The sequence below is a fragment of the Ictidomys tridecemlineatus genome, chromosome 15 (assembly GCF_052094955.1).
Source record: "Ictidomys tridecemlineatus isolate mIctTri1 chromosome 15, mIctTri1.hap1, whole genome shotgun sequence".
NCBI lineage: Eukaryota > Metazoa > Chordata > Mammalia > Rodentia > Sciuridae > Ictidomys > Ictidomys tridecemlineatus.
This window is the reverse complement of record NC_135491.1, coordinates 16,092,074-16,116,512: the sequence shown is the minus strand read 5'-3', so window position 1 is coordinate 16,116,512 and position 24,439 is coordinate 16,092,074. Positions and strand designations below refer to the sequence as shown.

Sequence of the window (24,439 nt, the reverse complement as noted above, 5' to 3'; positions counted from 1 at the left end):
AGATAAAAAATAAAATAAAGGCATTATGTCCATCTACAACTACATTTTTTTTTTTTGTACTGAGGATTGAACTCAGGGGTATTCAACCATGAGCTACATCACCAGCCCTATTTTGTGTCTTATTTAGAGACAAGGTCTCACTGAGCTGCTTAGCACCTTGCAGTTGCTGAGCTGGGTTTGAACCAGCAATCCTCTTGCCTCAGCCTCCCTAACCACTGGGATTACAGGCATGCACCACTGTGCCCGGCCAAAACCAAAATTTTTTTTAAGTGAATCATTCTGATTGTTTCATCAAATCAAAGGACAGTCTGATAGTACAAAAACTAGGCAGACAGAAGTTAGGAGGCTACAGCAACCAAATAGCTTGGACTAGATGATGGTAGAGATAGGGGTAGAAGAAGTGACATATCATTGGATTCTGGATATATTTTGAAGGTATACTGAAGAGGATTTAATGATGCAGTTTACTTGTAATATGAGGTAGAGAAAATGAGGAGGATTCCTGGTGTTTCTACTGAACATCTAGAATAATGGAAGTATTATTGGAAACCATGCAGTGTAGTAAGAACAGGTTTAGATGAGAATATCAAAAGCTCGGTTTTGGGGCCAGTTTAGTGGTGCATGCCTCTAATCCCAGCAACTTGGGAGGCTGATGCAGGAGGATTACAAGTTCAAGGCCAGCCTCAGCAACGTATTGAGACCCTATCTCAAAAGGGCTGGGGATGTTTCTCAGTGGTAGAGTGCCCCTGGCTTCAATCTCTGTCTGGTACCAAAAAAAAAAAAAAAAAAAGAGAGAGAGAGAGTTTGGTGTTAAGCCCTTAAGTATCACAAGGAAGATATTAAAAAAAAAAACATATAGGGCTGGGGTTGTGGCTCAGTGGTAGAGTACATGCCTACCATGTGTGAGGCATTGGTTTGATCCTTAATACCACCTATAAATAAATAAAATAAAGGTATTGTGTCGGGAGCTGCCCTGGATGCAGACACTTTAAGTCCTGATGCACTGGGTTCTGACAATTATTGTGTTCAGTCTGGCAAGGTAGTGCCAGGTTGCAGTAACTTGGGTATTACCCCAGCTCAGATAATGGGGCCTGGCTCCAGGAGTAGGTGTCACCTTGTGGGGTTGAGTTACACTCACCTGTTCCTTTGTAAATCTACCCCTTTGCATTTTTTGGGATAGAATGTTCCACAGAATCCCCTTGTGTGTCCCCTATATAAGAATAAAGAATATCAGTGGCTTGCTCTCTTTCCATGGACACTTAATGTCGGAGAGCTGTCATGGATTTTGAAAAGGTACTTCTATGGGTTTGTGTGCTTTCTTTGTTGTTTTCTTAAGTTTGGAATAGTCAGAACTCAACATTAGGTTGCCAGCTAGAAAAGATGGCGATAGTATTATGTCCATCTACAGCTAAAAAAAAAATTATATATATATATATATAATGTATATATTTTATAATTTATATTTTATAATTTTATATACATGTAAAAATTATACATATATATGTGTATATATATATATATGCATACACACATGTGTGGTTCTAGGGACATATTTGGTTTAGAAGTACAAACCTAGAAGCCATCACCAATAGCTGATATTTAAGAGTTATTAGGTTTGATGAGATCACCCAGGAATGTCTTTGGATATAGAGAAGGGAAGGAAAAAAAGGACAATTGTGAGGATTGAGTCCTGGGACACATAAATATTTAGAGGTGAGGGAAACAAGAAGAAACCAGCAATAGAGACAAAGAAGGAGTAGTCAATGAGGAGGGAGAAAAATTAAGAGTATGTGGAATCCCAAAAGCCAAATGAACAAAATATTTTTAAGGAGGAATGACCAATTTTGTCAAATGTTGATAAGGAAAAATTCTGACCATACACATTCATATACACACATAGACACACACACACACACACACACACACACACACACACACACACATTTTTTTTTTGGATACTGAGGATTGAACCCAGGGGCAATCTATCCCTGGGCTACATCCCAAGGCTTTATTTTATCTTATTTTTTATTTTGAGACAGGGCTTTACTAAGTTTCCTAGGCTGAACTTGAATTTACAATCTTCCTGCTGTAATCTCCCAAGTCACTGGGATTACAGGTATGAGCCACTGTGCCCAGTTTTGATATCTAATTTAACAAAGCCTTTAACCATATGAAGGTGTTATGGTCTGGATATGAAGTGTCCCTTGAAAACTTATGAGAAAATGCAGTAATGTTTAGAGTTGAAATTATTAGACTGTGAGAGCTTTAACCTAATCAGTGGATTAATTCTTTAGATAATTAGTAATTTGCAAGGACTAACTGTAGGCAAGTGTGGCTTCCTGCTTGAGGTGGGTCACTAGGGCATGTCCATGAGGATTATATCATCACCCTGGCTTCTCCCTCTCTCTGCCCTCCAGTTAGTGAAGCAACATTCCTCCACCATGCCCTTTAGCCATGATGTTCTACTTCACTTTGGGCCCAGAGAATAGATTAAATTGACCATAGACTGAACATCTGAAACCATAAGCCAAAATAAACTTTTCCTTCTCAAAGTTGTTCCTGTCAGGTTTTTTGGTCATGGGGGTGATGCAAAGCTGACTAACAGAGGAGGTTACTGGCAATTCACAAGAATAGTTTTAGGGGGGGAGGGAGAATTTTTTAATATTTATTTTTTAGTTTTGGTAGAGACAACATCTTTATTTTATTTTATGTCGTGCTGAAGATTGAACCCAGCACCCTGCGCATGTGAAAGACCTAAGCAATCTCATTCTGCTTGGGACCTCATTTTGCTCTGAAACTTAACCTCTGACCTACTGTAGTCCTAAAGTCAGGAAAATACTACAGAAAAGCTCTGTAGAAAAAGTTCTCAGAAAAGCTTTTCCGCAGATGGTGATCACCTATGATAGGCCAAGATAACAACATATCTGAAATTCCAGATGGCCCTCACCTAGGTGTGGTGACCAGTATCTAAACTAGAAGCCCTGCAGTTTGGCAAGTACCCCCCTTGCGACATCCTCACGATTTAAACCAATCAATTTTAAGTGCGTCAACCCCTTGAACTAACCAATAAATAATTCTTTCCAGATTCTTTCCTGCCACTTGATACACTAATCATGTTTTAGAGTTGTTATTTGATTTTCCCGCGGTGTGTGATGATTTGCTAAGAGATGCTATGATGTATGTGGGGGTCCCCACCTTCTCCAAAGAATGTATAAAACTGCTGCAAACCCTGAGCTCAGAGCCTCTTAGCGTCACCTGTTGCTGTGTGTGTGCAGAGGACTGAGCTAGCCGGCAATAAACACCTCTTTGCTGCTTACATTGATCTTGGTCTCTGGTGGTCTTTAGGGGGTCCCAAATTCGAGCATAACACATGCCAGGCGAGTGCGCTACCACTTGAGCCATATCCCTAGCCCCCACAAGAATAGTTTTTATGGAGTAATGGGAGAAGTTCTGATTGAAGTATATTCAAGAGAATGGGAGAAAAACTGGAGATAAGGAGTATGAAAAACTCTTTTGTGCTCTGTTTTAAAAAGCAGCTGAAAATGGGGCACTATCAAGCAGAAATTATGTGTGTCAAGGGATTTTTTTTTCTTATTTTAAGATAGAAGAAATTACAGCATATAATGTAATAGATATATGGACAAATGGATGCTGCAGGAGACAAAGCAATTCCTTCAATAGTATCCTTAAAGAGATGAGAAGAATGTCATTTAAGAGAACTAAGATGGGGTGATGAGGTGATGGTAGTGGTGGAAGAAGAAGAAGGGTTTTATCAGTCATTCTTTCCTCTTACTCCCAAGTTAGCACAATGCCAGATGGAGATGATTTTTCTTAGCTCATAGTTTCTACAAGGGAAATGGAGAACCAGAGGCAGTCATCCAGCTTCCCTAGCATTCTGAGACATTTCCTAGGAAGCCCACTCCAGTCTCAGTTCATGGAGAACACTGGGGACGAGGGCATGGCTAGACAGTCTGGGGATAAGATAGATACAAAGAAAGGAAGCAGACATCAAATTGACCAGAATGTGGATCTTAGTGTACTTCCATGTTCATGATGGCTGTGGCCAGCTAACTTCATACCCATCTAAACAGCTGAGGTCGTTGTCTTCAGAAAGACAGTGGATCATTTAACCCTAGGTTGAGTTCTTAAGTAGCTAGTCTCCACAGCTAGCCTCAATCCCACACCCATGACCCTTCACAGTCAGGGAGATGCTTTCCCTGACCCATTTTAGAAAAGTATAAGGGATGACCCTACTTGACCAGGGAAGTCAAGCAGTGGCTCCATTCAGCCAAAAAGCCTGCAGCACAATAATAGTAGGGGACTTTAATACCTCATGTTCAACAGTGGACAGATAATCCAGACAAAAAATTAATAAGGAAACATTGGACTTGAATAACACTTTATATCAAACAATTCTAACAATACATACAAAAAAACACTTAATCCAATAGCAATAGAATATATGTTTTCCCAGTCACACATGGAACATTCTCCAGGAAAGATCATATAAGACAGACACACACACACACACACACACACACACACACACACACACACACACAGACAGTCTTAGTAAATTTAAGAAGATTGAAATAAGATCAATTATCTTTTCAATCAACAGTATGAAACAAAAATTCAGTAACATGTAGAATTTTGGAAAATCCATAAATATATGGAAAATTAAACAATATGCTCCTGTACAACCAATGAGCTGGTGAACAAATTAAAAGGGAAATTTTATAAAATTACTTTAGACAAATGAAATGGAAATGTAACATACCAAAATTTAAGGAATAGTAATTAGCTAAACCAATCTTAGGCAGAGTTTGTAGAATTAAATGCCTACATCAAAAAAGATCTTTTGGGGGCTGGGGCCTAGCCAGTGTGAGACACTGGGTTCAATTCTCAGCATTGCATATAAATAAGTAAAATAAAGGTCCACTGACAACATATATTTATAAAAGAAAACAGAAAAGGAAAAGTTAACATTATATGTACAGATCAAAATTCTATTCAGCTGTTACCAATTGCCAGAAATCAACACTTTGAGAAATACATCAGATACATGGTATTCACTTAGAAATGTCATAGAAGAATATATTCCTATTTATAATACCAATAAAATTTATGAAGTATAAGAAAATTGCTTAATAAGAAATGTGTAAAATCTTTTTGAAAAAATGAAATGTATAGAAGAACATAAAAAAGCAGATTTAGTATACTCAAAAATAGTAAGATTCAACAGATAATATGTGAATAGCCCATCAAATTTCTTGTAAAACAATTAATGCTAAATAAAATATGACAACCATTCTTTTAAAAGTATATCAAGTATAAAAGAAAAAAGATCCAGAGGTATCAAAGTGAATTCTGCATTAGAAACTAGAGAGGTAAACATGCTTGGGGAGTTACAGCTATACTCAGCGCATTTGCTGATTTTAATTGCTAAAAGTTTATATCTTAATTCTCTGAAATTAATTGCTTAAATCTTACTTATCTGAAGAAATAGGTTTGGAGCTACAAAAAAGCAGGGAGTATAAATAATCCGCTTTATAAAAGTGAAACTGTGCAAGTCCCGCAGTGCAGAGAAGTGGGGGAAATCCATTTAGCCTTAAAGGAAAATGACAAGGAACACCTTAGTCTTGTCCTAGACTCTCAATGAAATAGAAGGAAAAAATGCTATGGATAATTTATTATTATACAAGAGCCACACATGCAAGAAATGGAAAAATTAGAGCTGTTCTCCAGAAATTGGAATGGTTAAATGACATATAATGTAAATGCTTGAAATACAAGAAAATATGAAATAAAAATCACAAGAAAGAGACCAGACCAGGAAAGGAGAGAATATCAACTTCTAGAAATCAAACAACATAATCAATTATATTAAAATTCTAAAGAAAAAGAGATCTTAAAATCAGCCAGAGAAAACAGAGGTTACTTACAAAAGAAACAGTAATGAAATAGATGACAGACTTCTCAAGAGCAACAACAGAAGCCAAAAGACAGTAGGATGATACCTACAGAATGCTGAGAAAAAATTAATTGTCAGTGCAGAATTTTACACTCAGTTAAATCATTAGGCAAGAATGACAGTATAGCAGGTTATTTTTAAAATAAAAAGAGTATTTACTAAGAATAAGCCTTCATAATGCATTTTATAATATATAAAATGACCCGAAGGCAGGGATGATAAAAGAGGAATAATGTGCAAATAAAATGATAATCACGAATAATTCCACCAGCAAATATTATAAAACAAAGTAATGCCAACTAGGGAAGTTTAAAAGAGAATGGAAATAAATTACCAGATGACAATAACCCATTGGATGAGAGAAATCAATCAAAGTCAAAAGTACTTTATGATCCTTTATAATGTCCTGTGAGAAGAAAATTATCAATTTACAAAGTCTAAAAGTAATAAACAATACTTACACATTGTCATTATTGTTGGTTTGACTTAATAAATACTGTCTATATACTTAAATACTTAATGAATATATAAATATTATATAACAGTGTGTGATTTAAGTACCAAAACACACAGAAACAGCCATAAAATACTTAAATTTAGTAGAAATGCTATTTCATTTTCTTTCTTTTTTTTTTTTTTTGGTACCAATGGATTTAACCCACGGGCAGTTAACCACTTATACACCTCCAGCCCTTTTCAATATTTATCTGGAGACAGAGTCTTGTTCAGGGCCTTGCTAAGTTGCTGAGACTGGCTTTGAACTGGAGATCCTTCTACCTCAGTCCTCTGAGTGGCTGAGATTACAAACATGTTGCACTGTATCTGGCTATTTCATTTTCTTGCCTATCAGCTTACAAAGATATCTTTAAATGATGGTATGCAATGTTCATAAATGTATTGAAAAAGCAGTTTTACACTGCTTTTAGACTCCTGATTAAAATTCTGCAACAATGAAATATATAATTGACATAGAAAGGACAATTTTTCATCTCTATATAAAACCTCAACTTACTGCCTCCATGGGTACCTATTTATATTTCATCGCATATACTATCCTTTATATCTGTTTTCAACTTGTTCTTCTTAAAATCCTAGCAGTGGAGAAGGGCAGGTGGTTGTTACAAGACTTGTGAAAGCAGCATGCAAACAAAATATTTTTAAGTGATTCTAATATCCACTAAGATACTGAATATCCACTAAATGTGTAAAATTTCAAATATTATTACAATTAATAAAACTACAAAATTTCACTTTAACTAGAAGGAATTAAGTGCACATGACAAAAATTTAAAGATTATCTTTAAAAGTGTATAAATAGTGCATATCTTCCAAACTATAGAGAAAAAGGAGTTGCAAAAATCAAATAGCAAATACTGTACCTATACTGATTAAGAGAATGAAAGAGGAAGCATAGAAAATTAAAGACAAAAAAAAAACATAAAATGGAGGAAAATACATCTAAGTTTATTGGTAATAACAATTAAATGGAGTGAACCTTAAAATTAAAAAAAAATTATCAGATAATGCTACACTGCAGTAATTATCAAATATGTCTAAATAGTTGAATAATCTAGGAAGTTTCAAAATATAATGATACTGTGTCTTATGACCAAAGACTATGATTTAATTGGTCTGGAGTGTTGTTGCACGGGCCAGCCATGGGCTGTGTATGCGATCTATGAGCATTTGAGTATATGGGAAGACTGACCTGGTGTTGCGTGCTCTTTGGACCCTGCAACACACATGGGCACTTTCCTCTCACTCTGTCTTTGATCCCACCCAGCACCTGAGATGGGTGTGGCCTTCCAAGATGTCAATCAGCTGATCACAAGACATCACGAAGCTAGACTCAACCTCCTGGAACCTGACCCTTTGCCTTATTTGGAAAGAATATTCCATGGAACCTTCCTTTGAGTGTCCTCTATAAAAATAAAGAATCCAGGTGCAAGCTCTTTCCAATAGACTCTCTAAGGTGGAGAGCCATCACTGGACCCTGAGAAAAAGGTATTTTCTCTGCTTTTGTGTGATTATTTCATGCCAATTCAAATTCATCTGAGTGACCCTGAATGATTTAGTCACATGACATGGCAGAATGTGGCTTGGGCTCTGGAGTTTTTAAGAGGGCTTCAACTATTTTTAAAATGCATTCAAGTTTAGAAGCCATTTCCAAATGTTTTCCAAAGTGGTTACGTCAAGTGATATTATATCAGTACAGTATAAAGCACTTAAGTACCAAACAGTTCTACCGAGATATAATTTATACACCTATGGTTCATTTTTTTTAAATACACAATTCTGTTTTTAAAAATTATACTCTCAGAGCTGTGTAATTACGTAATTTTTAAAAAATTTCTTTGTTTCTTTCTTATTTATTTATTTTTATGTGGTCCTGAGGATCAAACCCAGGGCCTTGCCTGTGCAAGGCAAGCATTCTACTACTGAGCCATAACCCCAGCACCCCCACCCCCGCAATGATGTAATTTTAAAAACATTTTATCACCCTTAAGAGAAATATTATCTATGCCCATTAGCAGACACTTACCATTCCCCCCACTCCTCATTTTTCATAATCTTTCACTGCCCCCCAGGGTGGGCAACCAGTAATCTACACTATATCTCTACTGGTTTGCCTAGTATGGATATTTTATGTAAATGCAACTATATAATAAGTAGATTTTTGTCTGGCTTCTTCCATTTAGCATGTTTTCAAGATTCATCCAAGTTGATGCATATATGAGAACTTTATGTTTTTACTGCTAAATAATACTCCATTCTAAGGATATACCAAATTTTATTCATCATTCATTAGTTCATGGACACTTGAGTTATTCCTCCTCCTTGGCTACTATGAATAATGAAGTACTTTTGCCTTCAAATGTTGTCGGGAGCTGCCACATAGGAAATGAGTGCACCTTGGTTTTAAGTGATGAGAATGTGGAGATGTGGCAAGCCAGCCATAGGCTGTGTGTGTGAATTATGAGCACTGAGGACACAAAAGTGAACTGAACTGACATTGCCCCTCTGTTTGGGGGGCCTTGCTCTGGTCTTTTCACTTGCTCTGCCATGATCCCCACACAGCTCATGAGATGGGCATGGCCTCTCTAGATGTCAGTCAATCAGCTGACAGCAGACATCACCAAGCTAGACTCAACCCCCTGAAACCTGACCCCTTGCCTCATTTGAATGGCTTCTCCCCTATTGGGAGAAGGGTTCAGCAGCGTGCTTTCTCTCTTTCCATGGACCCCTAACGTCAGAGGAGGCGCCACAGAACCCAAAGAAAATGGTATTTCTCTGTCTCTGTGTGATTATTTTGTGCAGCTCCATTCACCTGGAGTGACCCTAAATGTTTAGTCTTGGAATGCAACAAAATATTGCAGATGATTAGCAGTGTCAGACTTCTTCATTTTTGCCAATGTACAGCATATGAAACATTGACTCACTGTGATTTTAATTTGCATTTCCACTTTTTTATATGCTTACTGGCTATTTCTCATTTCCTTAAGCTGCCCATAAATATCTTTTGTGGACTTTTTCTTATAAAATCCTTTCATATTCTGGGTACCAATTTCACTCTTGTCTGTAAGCATCTTAACTATCTTCATCTAACTCATAGCTGGTTTGTCTTCTTTCTTTCTTTCTTTCTTTTTTAGTTGTAAATGGACACAATACTTTTGTTTGATTTATTTTTTTATGTGGTACTAAGGATCAAACCCAATGCCCTTATATGTGCTAGGCAAGTGCTCTGCCACTGAGCCACAATCCCAGACTGTCTTCTACTTTATTTATGACATCTTTTGATAAGAGGATAATTTCATGCAAATTTATCAATCTTTTAATGATTATTTAAAAGAACAAAACCTTTAGAAATTATTCATTTGGTTCTCTTTCAAATCTTTTCTTATCTCTTTTTTAATACTTTGTTGTCTTAGTTGTACTTGGATATAATACCTTTATATTATTTTTATGTGGTGCTGAGGATCGAACCCAGTGCCTCGCACGTGGTAGGCGAGCACTCTACTGCTGAGCCACAACCCCAGCCCTTCTCTTCCTTATCTCTTATTACTAGTCTTTTTCATGATTTGTTTCCTTAAATATTAAACCAATAGCTTATATCTAATTCCAATATGAAAAGTTTTGCCACTTAATCTGTTGTTTCTTTAGATATCTATCACTCATGTGTGGCCTGTCTTCTTTCCAGTATAATAATATTTGTGAGCTCACCTTTTGTTGGTCTTAATTTGTGAGAATTCTAAAGGCATCTTACTTTTCTCCAGAGAAGATTTGCATTTACTTCGGTCAGGAATCAGAGGGCACCACCTTAGAGAATAAAATTTCAGCTCTTTTTTTAAAAATTGCTTAATTATCTTTACTTAACAATCACGTTTATCTAGAAATGTTTTTCTGTCCCTCCTACAACCAAGTTACTACCCACCCCAAGGTCTTACAGTTGCTACTGTACCTACTTGGGATCCTGTTTACCTAGGTACTAGTTTTACTCATGTCCTTATTTAGTCAAGTCTTGATCAAATATTATCTCTTCAGATAGGCTTTTCCAAAATCTATGTATCTAAATACGGCCACCACATTCCCCATTATTATTTGCTTACCCTACTTCACTTTATTCACAGTGCTTACCACTACCTGCTATTGTTTTATTAAATATACATGCACATAAACATGTTTTTGTTTCCTTATTTATTTTGTATCTCTCCCACAAGAATGTAGAGTCCAGCAGAGTAGGAACCTTGTTTAGGTCATTATTCCCCCAATGCCCGCTATTGTCCTTGGCACCGAATAGGCCTTCAATAAATACTTTGGAATAAACGAACACAAATTTGAAATAGTAGAGACAAAGATACTAAGTCTAAATTTTTGAAAAAATTCTGTAAAGGAAATCAACCCTCAAGGTTATATAAACGGGTTGTCACAAGAGGCCCTGTTGATCTCCAGTACCAGAAAAATAGAAAGAATACAAAAGGGAAAAAAAAGGGTTATCCACTGGGGAAGAATTGGAGCCATCCTTTCCTTTGAAATTGGGAAATTATGATAAGAGAACAACAGGTAAAAGAAGTAGGGAATAGGTGAAATTCCTTAGGGAGAACACACTGAAAAGCTCTGGCTTTTCTTCTCAAATTATAGGTCATTTTTTCTCATTCAACCTGAGCACTGCCGAGTAGTATAATAATCAATAACTATAAAGCCTTCAGATAAACAAATAATGAAAGGGCAAGAGATAGTTATATTCCAATGATACAAGGAGTACTATAAATTAAGTGATCATCTAGGTCAGATCACTTATTGAAAGTTCTGATTTAGGGTCTCTTCCTTATCATAATGCTTCAGGGAAAAAAATTCTTAGACAATTATAGATTTGTCCTAAGCTATTTTCCAAGAGAAGATGATTCTAGCATATTCATTCAATGTGAAATATGAAATTTTCACAAAAATCAAAATTTTCACAAACATCTCAACTACTAAGCATGTGTAAGAGAATGTGTTTGAGTAATATATTGTGTTTACTTGAGTTGTTACTAAAATGCATTGATCCACTCTATCACTACACAAATAATAGAAGCTCTTCTTTTCAGAAAAACAACAAATTTCTACATTTGTTTTTTGAACTTTGTGACTGAGGCCTGTGAATTTTTCTGAGTTCTTTTGGTGGATCTGAAGCATAAAATGTATAGCCTTTTTTTTCCTGACAACATTTGCAAGTACCTCAGAATTCAAATCCAGCCCCTTGAGCATTAAAAACTTTAAAGCATTAAAGACTTTCTGAAGGGTGGAGAAGATAAAGATAGCTATAAACCTATTCTACTTTCAGCAATTTCAAATCATTCCTTTCTGAATAGTAAGAAATTTAGTTAAGTAAGTCATGGTGGTGCGCACCTATAATTCCAGCAGGTCTCAGCAACTAGGTCCTAAGCAACTTATCAAGACCTAGTCAAAAAATATATATATGAAGGGCTGGGGATATGGCTCAGTGGTTAAGAGCCCCTAGGTTCAATCCTCAGGAAAAAAAAAAAGGTCAATTATGTGTAAAAGCAGCCTTGAAATAATAGCAGAGAAAGCAGCCATTCTAAATTTAGATCCTGAGATACAAGGGACAGATACCCTTACCTAGTGATACCAAGTTGCTATAGTTCTCCAACATTACATCTCTATACAAATCCCTTTGGGCAGAGTCCAGGCATTCCCACTCTTCCTGAGAGAAGTCAATTGCAACATCCCTGAACATCACTGATCTCTGAAACATAAACACAGTATTAGTTGTAGAAATAAATAAAATAGTTTATCAGTGAAGGCAGAAATGAAGAGGAGCACTCTACAAAGGAGACAACAGAGAAAACAGTAGGAAGCTTCTGATGTGGGGGAAGACAGTAACAAATTGGTGATTCTGAAGTGGTAGTATGTTCCTTCTTATTCCTTTTGCTGTATTTTTTTCTGCATAAAGAACATCTCATTGTACATATAGGTCTGAGAATTAATAAAGAAAATTCAATGTTCCAATTAAAAGAAGTGGCATATAATACAAGTACCCTGCAAAAATGTAAGCTATCATGCACTCTATCATAAATGCAAGTTTCTCTTTCTGTATTTAAGGAATAAGAAAAATAATTGGGAAAATGTCCTGTAAAATCTTTTTTAAAAAATCTTTATTTTTTAAGTGTAGATGGACACAACACAATGCCTTTACTTTTATGTGGTGCTGAGGATTGAACCCGGGTCCCGCCCATGCTAGGCAAGCACTCTACCGCTGAGCCACAATCCCAGCCCCATGTCCTGTAAAATCTTATGAAACAGGATTCTTACAGTATTAAAAAATTTACTGACGGCTGGGGCTGTAGCTCAGCAGCAGAGTGCTTGCCTAGCATGTGTGAGGCACTGGGTTTGATCCTTGGCACCACATAAAAATAAACAAATAGGGGTCTGGCATGCATGTGGCCCGGGTTCGATCCTCAGCACCACATATACACAAAGATGTTGTGTCCGCTGAGAAATAAAAAAATAAATATTAAAAAAATTCTCTCTAAAAAAAACAAATAAATAAACAAATAGAGGCATTCTGTCCATCTACAACTACAAAAAAATTTAAAAAAAATAATTTATTGAAGTCTCCTGCTCATCATTATATCAGAGTATTACTTCATAAAACATTTCCCATGTCACCAGTAATTTTGTTCATCTTTCTTTTTTTTAATATTTATTTTTTAGGTGTAGATGGATACAACACAATGCCTTTATTTTTATGTGGTGCTGAGGATGAAATCCGGGTCCTGTCCATGCTAGGCGAACACTCTATCACTGAGCCACAATCCCAGCCCCTGGTTCATCTTTCTTAAAAGCTAAAGAATAGCTCCATGTATTGAATATATCTAACTTATTTACTAGGTGCTCACATTCAAAAATTTTATGTTATATAAACTCACAAGTATTTCTTAGTTGCTAGTATTTCTCAGTTGTGTTTATAATTCTCAGTAAGTTATGCAAGTGGATGGTGGTCTTTCTTGTTTACTATTCATCACTCCTAAATGTATATTTTTCTCATTTTCTTCCCCTGCCCCACCCCAGGTACTGGAGATTGAACTATGGACACTCCACCACTTAGCCATATCCTCAGTCCTTTTAATTTTTTTATTTTGAAGATGGTCTCATTAACTTGCCAATGCTGGCCTTAAACTTATGATCCTCCTTCTTCAGTCTCCCTAGTGGCTGGCTGGATTATAGGCATGTGCCACTGTGTGTGATTACCTTTTCCTCATTATAACCCAGAGAAAGGTGGAAAAGATAATCCAAACATACACATCTGAGATCAGACTATAATGTTGGATTTCAAAATGATCCAATTATGGGCTGGGGATGTGGCTCAAGCGGTAGCGCGCTCGCCTGGCATGCGTGCGGCCCGGGTTCGATCCTCAGCACCACATACCAACAAAGATGTTGTGTCCGCCGAGAACTAAGAAAAAATAAATAAATGTTAAAATTCTCTCTCTCTGTCCCCCTCTCTCTCACTCTCTCTTTAAAAAAAAAAAATGATCCAATTATCAGAGCTCATCAATTATGTATTCTTTCCATTCAGTCCCTAATTACGTGACTAATTTAAAAAGCTTATAAAGCATGAGCTCTTGTCACATTCAGAGATAGTCAAGACCAATTCCTATTTTGTCTAACTGGGAGACTTAGGTCTAAAGAGAAATTCAAGGATTTATCATGGGTGGTATCATTTAACATATTTCTCTATCTTATAAAATTAGAGAAATCTGGTTCTGTTACATCAGTTTTCCTAGTGTTCCTAGTCAAAGGATTGTTGAATAGGTATATAAATATAGGTTAGATTATAGCTTCAGGAATAAGGAATGCTGAAACACATATGCCCTATAAAAAAGTAACTAAAGATACAAAAAAGTTACTAAAGGTACAAATAAGTACCAAGTCACCTGAGACATTTTTTAGAGCTGCAAGAAATGACCATTCCTCTTCTGGGTTCCTATCTTAGAGTAGCACAGAATGTGGAAAAGGCAGAGCTGAGGAGGAGAAAACAGAACCATGAGACCAGTTTTCTGCAAGGCTCCAAATGATTAAATCAGAATTATCTGTGTTGCTCTTTTCTTCCTGTCTCTTACTCCCACTGCCAAAATATAATATTAAGGGGGGTAGACACAGGTGCTGTGCTGGTTCTTACCCCAATCAAACTGAATGCTTTCTATATTCAAAGGGAAATATAACTTATCTAGGATTTTTGAAACGATCATATATCTGTAGACATTATATAATATAAAAGTAGAAATAATGACCAACTGTTATATTTCAATATATTAATGATCATATATAATTTCATTAGAAGGTACAAATAATTAAACAACTATGTTAACAACTACTTATATTGAATAAACTTCTAGTTTAAGACGACTATATTCAACTAAATATTTTTGACACCTTTTACTTATATTTGGCATTTTGAAATGAAAGCTAAAAATGTGTATGTATGTTTGGGTGTGTGGAATACATAAAAATGCATTATCTACAAATAGAGCCTTCTACAAATATCTGTTACTGGCAAGTTACATATCTCAAGTAGTGTTGTCACCAATGTTGTGACTTTCTGAAATGGTTAAAATATCTCAGTAAATTTCTGAACAAAATGGAATACAATTTTTTCTTAAGCCATAGTTGCAGTCATGGAAAATTCACCTAATAATAAAACCATCCAACAACAGACATTAGCATTTACAAAAATAAACTCACAAAAATGCTTTTGGTGAGAGCTTTCAGACCCAGATAATTATAAACACATTTTTTTCCCCCAGCTATGGTCCTCATTCTATGTTACAGACAATTCTTTATTGTGCACTGGAGGACATCTAGAGCAGAAGTTGGCAAATGACTGCCCACCAACTAGTCTTGTAAATAAATTTTTAATGAAATACATGTATACTCATTTTTAAATGTATTATCTTTAGTTATATTCACACTGCAGAGGTAGAGCAGAATAGGTGCAAAAGAGATTATCTGGCATAAAATATTTACTGTTTAGCCCTTCATAGAAAAAGTTGGGTTAATCTCCGATCTACATCTATGATCTCAAAGCTAGAAGCCTTCCCATTCAATCAGTTATATTTAACATTCAAAATCAAAAGCTGAAATATTTCTAAAACATCCCAAATAGAGAATCACTGCCACTGCAGAGAATCATTGATATAGGTGCCCAATAAATATTTAAGTTCCATTCCTTCCAAACCTAGAAATTTACAAAAGATAACTGTGCTCATTCTAACAACCACAAAAGTAACTCAGGTAAGATGAAAAATCATAATGTCTTTTAATTTCGCAACTCAGGAGGCTGAGACAGGATAGCAAATTCATGGCCAGCCTAGGCAACTTAGCAAGACCCTGTCTCAAAATGAAAAATAAAATAGCTGTGAATTAAGCTTAGTAGTAGAATTTCCCTGAGTTCAATCCTCAGTACAGGAAAAAAAAAAAAAAAGAAAAAGAAATACAGTCAGACAGACAGACATACCATGCTAAAACTAACGAAGCTGGAGGGCTTACTTAAGTATCAGTGATGGAGATGCTCAGAGAAAAGAATACTACTGTGGATAAAGAAGAATATTTCATAAGAAAAAGAGATTCATTGTACCTAATAACAGAGTTTCAAAACACGTGAAGCAAGAACTGATAGAAACTACAAGGAGAGAGACATAAATCCAAGAAATAAAAATCAGTCAAGAAATAAAAATCAGTTAAGATATTAAAGATTTATACAAACTAGCTGACAATATTATAAAACATTCTACCCAGAAACAGAGGCGAACAGTCTTTTTAAGTGCATATAGAACATTTACTAAGATGTCTCAAATTCTAGGTCATAAAACAAATCAATACATTTAAAAGGATTCAAATCATACAAAGTGTATTCACTGAACAAAATGAAATATTAGAAATCAACGCAAAAAGATCTCTAGAAGATCCTCAAACTATTTGAAAACGAAATAACACATAGTAAAATAGCCCAAGAGTTAATACACCAAAAGACAACTTAAAAAGTATTCTGAACAAAAGGCAGATAATGAAACAAGAATGGCAAGTGATAGCTTTTGAACTAGGCATAAAATGGTTCATTATATTTTTGTTTCTGTTTGAAAATTTCAAACAAACCCAAAAGCAAACCCCCAAAAGGTTTAAAAATGAATGTTGTAGTGTCACAAATAAAAATAGAGGTGTCATTTTTCAAATCCATGGATATCAAATCCATTCTTCCTAAATTTAACTACTACTGGGAAGCATCCTCACAGTTAACTGTATATTTTCCTTGTTCTCAATTTTCAAAAAATTGCTTTGTCCCTCCACCATCTAAGATTTAGGTAGGAAAGTGCAAAAAGAAAACAGATTCCTGTGTCCTGAAAACACAAAGACAGTTCAAGAAATAAAGAGGAAATATATACTCACCTTGAACTTTGCTTTTGAATGTGTGACAGTCATTCTTTCCTTCTTTTGACTCTATTCTCAGAAAAAGAAAATGGAATGAGACACTAGACTTTTCTTCAGTTATACTCTAAATTAGAACACATCCTCTTTCTCTATTCCCACAATCTACTCCTCTTTATCAGACAGGCAAGTCCTCTTTATCAGACAGGCAAGGTAATTACAACTGTTTTGCACCTTCTGTATCAAAAAAGGCCCAAGCTGTCTTGGGCCAGAATTTATTTCTGGATTCAAAGGTGTCCACTGGAGATTGAGCACTGAGTGGAGTATTAGAGGTTCTAAAGACTGTCCTTGTCTCTTATAGCACTCCCTCTCCCACTCTTGGAACCCTGCCATATTTCCAACTGGTTAGTCCTGAAGGTGCTATTAGCTGTAACAATTTTAAGTCAGGTCTGTGGCTGAGAAATAACCTTTTCTTTGAACAAAGGCTCAAATTTCTGAATTCCTTCTTCCTATCTCTTCTCTGCATCCAATTCCCTTAGGGTTATAAAGTTAAAGAGAGATGACCCGGAAGCAGAGGCAATCCTACAATTCAGATTCCAAGTGAACTGAGGATTGATATGGAAAAAAACTTCAGGCCATGTGTGGAATGGGTAGCCACTGTGTTCAAAACGGTCAAGTACTTAAGTTCTCAGAGCAGCAAAAAGCCACACAGGAAACATGATCCATAGACTTTACCCCAGAATGAACCCCAGAAATATCAAAACGAAATTTTATCACTGTACCCCACTAAACTCTTGTAAGATCACAGAATATAAAATATATGAATGACCACACAAAGTCGCACATAATGACATTTCCATAGCTACAACAGCCAGTCACAATCATTAGTTAGGTTGCTGTGTTACAACTCTACCCTTAAACAAAACCCGATCAAACACAGGGAATAAACACAAACACATCCAAACACCTTCCCAGGTACGCACACCGCCCAACACACCCTCTCAGAGCGCCACTTTGGAGCTCTTACAACAGTCAATAAATGGGCACACAGAATCCCAGTCACACACACGATCACCCACTCAAACCCAACGAAGTTCAGGTCAAGGAAACACGGAGTCATAAACGCAGTCTCAGCAACGCTGTCACACACATCAACCTCTCGGGCAAACCCGTCAGACACGGGACACAAGCACATCCAAAGACTCTGCACTACCGTTATGCACGAGGTACTCAATCACAGAGTCACAGACGCCTATCTCCTGTCACATACCCTCAGAGTCACAAACAACTCACACGAACGCTCAGACACAAAACACCGTCGCGCACGCCCATTTGTCTACACGATCACCAATACCAGGCGGGCTGCGGTGCGCGCACGAAACCGCAGGAGACACCGCCACACACGCAATTCCTGCGACACTCCCCTCGCGCGTTTCCGCCCTGGCCTCCCGGACACTTACCTTCATAGGAGTGCACCTCAGACGTCCAGGATGCGGCGCCCGGGTTCTAAGCCCGATTTCTGGGTCGCCCGCCCAGAGGTGCAGAGCAAGCTCCCCCACAGACAAGGCCCTCTCCCAAGGCTGGGAGCCGCTCCCCACCAACCCCCCCAACTCTCGCGAAGAAACGGAAATGAAGCTGAGATCGGTACGTGGTGGCTCTGGGAAAAGTAGTCTAGGGCCCGGAAGGCAGTGGCTGCCCGCCAGGACGCTAGGAGGCGCAGTGCACTCACCCTCGGCTGCGTTCGATGACCCGGCCGCTGGAACCCTCTTTTCCCACTCGCCGCGCCCCGGAGACTTCTGGGAGTTCCGCGTCAATGCGCAGGCGCCGCGCGCTCAGTTCGAACAATGAGGGCTGAGAGTGTCCAGCGATCCCGAGTTCCGCCGCTGTGCGAAAGACTGTGGGAACTGCCAGCCCGGAAAGTGAGGTGAAGGAGCCGGAGCCGTGGCAGGAGTCCTGGTCGGAACCTGGATTTGCACGGGGCCCTCTGTGGGTGCCTTGCCATGCCGTTGTGTGTGTGATCGCGACTGTCTGGCTGATTGGGAGTCTCAGTGGCCTTTTGTATGATTGTGTTTCTGCCTGTGTAATTCTTCGTATTTTGAAGTCTGAGGTGATTTCTACTTGAAGCCGCGTGGCAATGGAACTTTAGAACTGTGTGGAATTGTCCTTAAGCTAAATCCTCCTTTTGCACCCAAAGTTTTAGATTATCATTTAAAAGTGAAAAGAGAGATCTCTGCCAGAGTGGTTTATGAAGAGTCTCTGGTTTTCTGGTTTTGTGTCCTTGATTGAGTAGCTGATGATGATGACTTGTGTTTCACAGATGTACTTTTATGTGTCTGTGTGTGCTTATATTTCAGAATGTCTATAGGAGTTCAACTACAAATGAGACTGCGAGTGACGGGGGGAAAAATGATGGTCAAGTTATTTCTTCCTTGAATAGGGATTTGATGATCTGGAAAAGGTAATCAATTTATCTGATAAGTAATTTAGACAATTTTTATTTATTTTTTTTATTTTTTTTAAAGAGAGAGTGAGAGAGGAGAGAGAGAGAGAGAGAATTTTTAATATTTATTTTTAGTTCTCAGCGGACACAACATCTTTGTTGGTATGTGGTGCTGAGGATGGAACCCAGGCCGCAGGCATGCCAGGCGAGCGGGCTACCGCTTGAGCCACATCCGCAGCCCTAGACAATTTTTATTAGCTCAAAGCCAGTCCTAGGGTAAATTCTTCCTCTACCCCAATTGTTTTCCGTTACAACTAGGTAAGGTTGAGAGGCTGTTGAGTAATAAAATAATAATAAAAATAAACCTTTATACACATAGGAAGAGTGAATTTTAGTAGAGTACCTTCAGAGTACTTTTAGAGTACATTTAACCTGAATTCTAGGTTAAACATTTGTCCTCATTGTCTGATGAGCAAACCTTGGTTTACAGAGAGAAAGGTAAAGAAAGGAACTTAAAGCTGTCTGGTAAGCCTGAATTTCTTTCCACTTACTTCAAGACCTTGTGGCATTTAAAAAAATAATAATCACAAACTTGTGAACTTCCAACACACAGGAGATAGAGGTAATATCACTCCTTCACAAGAGTGGGAGTGTTGATAAAACAATCTAACTTTCAGGACCATACACCACATACTTTTGTTTTCTTACCAGTACTGCCACTGGAGTAGCAGGTTTGATGATCTGGATTACTGACTGGAACTTGTGTGCCCAGAAATAGCTGTGTGGAGAAAAAAAAAAAAAGTCTAATTGCACTGACTTAGTGTGAGTCAAAGAGGAAAAAAGAGTTTTGTCAGTTTATATGGTTGATACCAATTTTTTTAAAAGAGATAGTTATAGTCTGGTTTTACTTTGGATAGTATGCATTAATCTCAAATCACATCTCTGTGATTCTGGATTATCTTTTGGCTTTTGAATAGTTGTGAAGAATACTTGCAAGAAAAAGGAAATTATCACTTAAAAGTGAAAGACAGAAATTGATAACCTGAGATGCACAGATTCCTTGTGAATGGACTTCTTGTATATTAAACTTGAAATATTTTATACAAGTTGATGTAATGTGATTTCTTCAATAGAAAGTATGAGAGTTTCTTAGATTCACAAAGAGGTGCTTGAACCCCAAAATGTTAAGACCATTGGAAAACAGACTGAAGAAACTGAGGACATACCATATGATAGAATTAGTATAAGTGTAGTTTTTTTTTAAAGTTTTATTTTATTTATTTTTTTTTATGTGGTGCTGGTGATCAAACCCAGTGCCTCATGCATGTGAGGCAAGCACTCTACCACTGAGCCACAACCCAGCCCATAGTATTGTATTTAATAGAGGTTTATACACCAAATTCCTTTCAGTGGTAACCTTTGGTATAAAAGGAGAGGATTTAGCTTAAGGACAAATGAGTGAATGTTGAAGGGACAGTGAGCATATTGATCATTTTTCTGTTAATGAAGAAAGCTTATTATATATTTAAATTGAAATTTTAAAATTAACAAAATTGTAGAGACATTGAAGATTTTGCAGTATGGCAGTGAGACAAGGAACCTAAATGGTAGAAGCAGACAAAAGGGGGAAAGAAACAAAACTTAGGACTTCAGAGACAAAGGAATACTTCAATGACAACTTTTCTTTTTTTAAAGAGAGAGAATTTTAATATTTATTTTTTAGTTTTCGGCGGACACAACATCTTTGTTTGTATGTGGTGCTGAGGATTGAACCCAGGCCCCACGCATGCCAGGTGAGTGCGATACCAACTTGAGCCATATCCCCAGCCCCAGTGACAACTTTTCATAGTTCAGGTGTACCAGTTCTTTTCTAAACTGTCAGTTCCAGATTTATATCCTTAACCTTGCAGATCTTTAAGGATTATTCATTTCTTCAGCCAGCAACTAGATTCATCCTAGTGGTGTGGCTGCCCCTAAATGGCATTGATAAGTATGGTCTCTTTCCTGGCACTGAATAATTTTCTTTGAAAATCTTTTTAGGTGTTGGCAGATGATATTGTCCTTTTCCAGTAGATTGGGTTTATACCAATGCATAGACGTTATACATTAATCAATAGTCCTGGGAAAGTGTTTGAGGAACTCTGGTATTTTTATAATTATTTTCCCTGAGAGTTTATTTTGACAAATGCTAAAGCTACAAGAAAATTAAAAGAAAACATGATGGTATACACTGATGTATATTTACCTAGATTCGCCAGTTTTTAACATTTTGTACCATTTGCTTAATCTCAGTGTATTTACATATTTTTATTTTTTGCTTAGTATTTATGAGTAAACTGCAGAGATCTCATAGTTCATGGCTGAGTATTTCAACATGCATCTCTTTAAGAACAAGGTTGTTTTCTTCTGCATAACCTTGTAACTTGAAGACAAAAATTTTTTAAATGACTTTTTTAAACATTATTATTATTTTAGTTGTAGGTGGACACAATACCTTTATTTTATTTTTATGTGGTTCTGAGATCGAACCCGGTGCTTCCTCTAAGCCACAACCTCAGCCCTCCAAAATGATTCTTAATATAAAATATACAATCCATTTTTTAAATTACCTCAGTTGTTCCCCTATATGTTATATTCTGTATCTATATTTTGAAAGATTGACCTGTGTCCCCAAGCAAAGTCATACATTGCATTGGATGGACCTCTCTTTTTAGTTTCTTTAATCTAGAGCAGCATTCCCCTTACCAACTTTTTTTTTTATTTCATGATAACTTTTTGTGTGTGTGTGTGTGTGTATGTGGTACTGTGGTTGGAACCCAGGGCCTCTGTACGTGCTAGGCAAGCACTCTACCACTGAGCTATATCCCTCATGGCAACATTTTTGAAGAGTGACAGAGTCTAGAATATTTATCTCATAGAATGCCAACATTATGGATTTATTTGATTGTTCTGTCACAATTATGTTGTTTAAATTATATTTGGCACAAATACTATGGGTGGTAATGTATTCTTCAAATTGTACCACATAAAGAAACACATAATTACAGTTTGATCCATTATTGGTGATTCTAAATTTGATCACTTTGGTCCAAGTACTTAGTACACCTGATTTCTCCATGGTAAAAGATACTGTTTTTCTTCATAGTCAAGAAATAATCTGGGGCTGGGGTTGTGGCTCATTGGTAGAATGCTTGAATGTGTGAGGCATTGGAATCGATTCTCAGCACCGCATATAAATAAATAAAATAAAGGTCCATTGATAATTAAAAATATATTTTAAAAAATGTTTTATAGTTGTAGATGGACAGAATGCCTTTATTTTATTTTTTATTTAAATTTTTTTATGTGATACTGAGGATAGAACCCAGTGCCTCACACATGCTAGGCAAGCATTGTACCACTGAGCCACAACCCTGGCCAAACTTTATTTTTTTATGGTACTGGGCATTGAATCAAGGGCCTTGTACATACTAGGCAAGTACTCTACTACTAAGCTCTATTCCCAGCCCCTGAATATTCTCAATTTTACTAAACAAAATACAATATTTTCCAAAGATAATTTTTCAATTTACACTCCATACTAATATTTAATATTTGACATTGTCAGAGTTTAAGTTTAGGTCATTTTGGTAGATGTGTATGCAATAGAATATAATTTGTGTGTGTGTGTCTGTGTGTGTGTGTGTGTGTATGTGTGTGTGTGTGTGTGTGTGTTTTGTAAGTGGATGTGATACCTTTTTAAAGTTTATTTTTATGTGGTGCTGAGGATTGAACCAAGTGTCTCATACGTGCTAGGCAAGCACTCTATCACAGAGCTATGACCTCAGCCCTCATTTTGGTTTTTATTTGCATTTTTCTAGTTAATAATGTTGAGATTATTTTAAAAACATGCTTATTGGTCAGTCCTTCTATTTGACATGCCTACTAAAGCCTTTTGTTTCATTTTTATTTTTGTTTAATTATTAATTATAGAACTTTAATAAAGTATTTGGGATGTTTAACCTATATTAAGCATATGTGTTGAAAATATCTCAGTTGAGAGCATGTCTCTGGATTCTCTGGATCCTTTGACAAATAGTAGTTCTATTTTAATGTAGGTTTATTAAATTTATAGCTTGTTCTTTTGTTTTAAGGTTTATAGTTTTGTCTTTCATAGTTTGTTGTTAGAAGATCCTTGAGAATGATCTTTCTCTGAGGTGAATTAGAGATTTGATTTCTGTATGTTTTGTGTGTGTTCTACCAGTTATCACAGAACATGAAAAGGCTGTCTTTTCTACACTTACCAGCAGCCATATATTAGATTTTCATATATGAGATTTTTGGAGAGTTCTTTTTTCAATTTATTATTCCCTGTACTACTTATGTACTCTAACAGTTTTATAGTAATTTTTTATACAATAACACAAAGACCTATTTTTTACTTTGTCAGTCCTATCCATAGCTCTTTTTGTATTTATTTGTTGGTCTTTATTATTTCCTTTTACTCTCTTTAGATTTATTCTGCCATTGTTTTCTCATATTTTAAACTGAAAACTTAGGTAAATTAATTTTATACTTCTAATATAAGCATAAGGTTTTATTTTTTGTTGTAGTTGGACACAATTCCTTTACTTTTATTTGTTTTTATTTTTATGAGGTGCTGAGGATTTAACCCAGCGCCTCACACCTGCTTGGCAAGCGTTTTACCGCTGAGCCACAACCTCAGCCCCTATAAGCATAAGGTTTTAACTTTTTATCTAGGTACTTACTACTTTGGTTGATGGTTACAAATTTTGATATATAGTAGTCTCATCATTTAGTTTTAATATTTCCTTTAAACTATGATTTATATTACCCATACATCTTTTAGAATTATATTTCTCAGGCCTATAGGGATTTTTCCTGATTATCCATTAATGAAGTGTATTTAATATAACTGCTTTTGAGGCAAAGAAGGTAGTCTTTATAAAGCTAGACCTTTGAAATTTTAAGATTTGATGTGTAGCCCAATATGTGTCTAATTTTTTTTCTGAATAATCAGTGTCTTTACAAGAATTTGTCTTCTGCAGTTGTTGTGAAAAATATACTAAATAAAGTTTGTTTTTGTTTCTAGTCTATAA

General features: G+C 36.5%; 1 protein-coding gene and 1 long non-coding RNA gene across 2 annotated transcripts in view; one reads left to right on the top strand and one right to left on the bottom strand.

Annotated features, from left to right (window-relative positions):
• LOC110596869 (uncharacterized) overlaps positions 1 to 18,279 on the bottom strand; it is a 23,465-nt gene extending 5,186 nt beyond the window's left edge. Inside the window, 3 exon segments of the mRNA XM_078033109.1 lie at positions 12,095 to 12,221; positions 16,922 to 16,972; positions 18,194 to 18,279. Coding sequence (XP_077889235.1) covers positions 12,095 to 12,221; positions 16,922 to 16,972; positions 18,194 to 18,232 — 217 coding nt within the window. The 5' untranslated portion in view covers positions 18,233 to 18,279.
• Positions 18,228 to 24,439, top strand: LOC144371032 (uncharacterized). The gene is made up of 2 exons (XR_013431189.1): positions 18,228 to 18,886; positions 19,255 to 24,439. It is a non-coding gene; the product is annotated as an uncharacterized LOC144371032 (long non-coding RNA).